The 896-nt window shown below is 42.0% G+C and overlaps 1 protein-coding gene across 1 annotated transcript; it reads right to left on the reverse strand.

Annotated features, from left to right (window-relative positions):
- Nucleotides 1–85: 85 nt before the first annotated feature.
- On the reverse strand, nucleotides 86–888 carry LOC106512016 (olfactory receptor 6N2-like; the record flags this gene model as incomplete). The annotated part of the gene is made up of 1 exon (XM_014000720.1): nucleotides 86–888. A coding segment is annotated over one exon (803 nt), but the record flags the coding sequence as incomplete, so codon positions are not given.
- Between the last annotated feature and the right edge of the window lie 8 nt (nucleotides 889–896).

An 896-nucleotide genomic window follows, 5' to 3' on the forward strand; every position in this document is an offset into this window, starting at 1 on the left:
AAATTGTGTTTTTTTAATTTCTCAACAAAAATGTAGCTGAAGAAAAAAAGAGGGCCATTAAGCAACACACATCAGGATATATCACCTTAACCTGTTGAGCTGTTTGTTGGTTTTAGTCAATCTTAAAAAGCTGCTACGCAATTCAGTTAAATTAAGACCATATATGATGGGGTTGAAAAGAGGAGGAATGATCAGAAACTGGATGGCCATGAAGTTTCTCAGGCTCTGTGCCATGGATTTGGACCCGTATCGGGCGTACATGACGTCAAAAAGAAGAGCTGTGGTGACGTTAATCAGACAGAACAAATGGGGCGTGCACGTCTGCAGGAACTTCTTCCTGCGATCTCGATATTTCAGGGAGAACTTCAGCAGCTGCACGTAGGAGGACATGATGAAAAGAGCATGGGAGAAATACAGAATGATGACCAAATAACCAAAAATGTTGTTGGATGTTGTTGAATGGCAGGAGAGCAGGAGGACAGACCAGTTATCACAGTATAGTTTGTCCACGTGGGACCCACACAATGTCAGCGTGGAGGACATAATCACCACGACAGACATACAAATCATAGGTACAAGTCTGGAGAAACACACCAAAAAGGCAATCCTTTGTTTTATCATGATGGCGTTGTACTCCAGAGGGCGGCATATAGCCAGATATCTGTCGTAGGCCATCACAGCTAGAATAGAGAAATCAGTTGTTGCATAAGAATAAATGAAAAAAGCCTGCAGGAGACAACCAGCGTAAGATATGACATAAGTGTTGACCAGCAGGTCGAAAAGGAATTTAGGGTGAAATGCTGCAGTCCCGTAAAGGCTGTTAAAGCACAGATTACACAAGAAAATATACATGGGTTTGTGAAGTTTGTCTTCAAGTATGATGGTAAGAATGAGAG

Source organism: Austrofundulus limnaeus, unplaced genomic scaffold (genome assembly GCF_001266775.1).
Source record: "Austrofundulus limnaeus strain Quisiro unplaced genomic scaffold, Austrofundulus_limnaeus-1.0 Scaffold3889, whole genome shotgun sequence".
In the NCBI taxonomy this organism is placed as follows: Eukaryota; Metazoa; Chordata; class Actinopteri; order Cyprinodontiformes; family Rivulidae; genus Austrofundulus; species Austrofundulus limnaeus.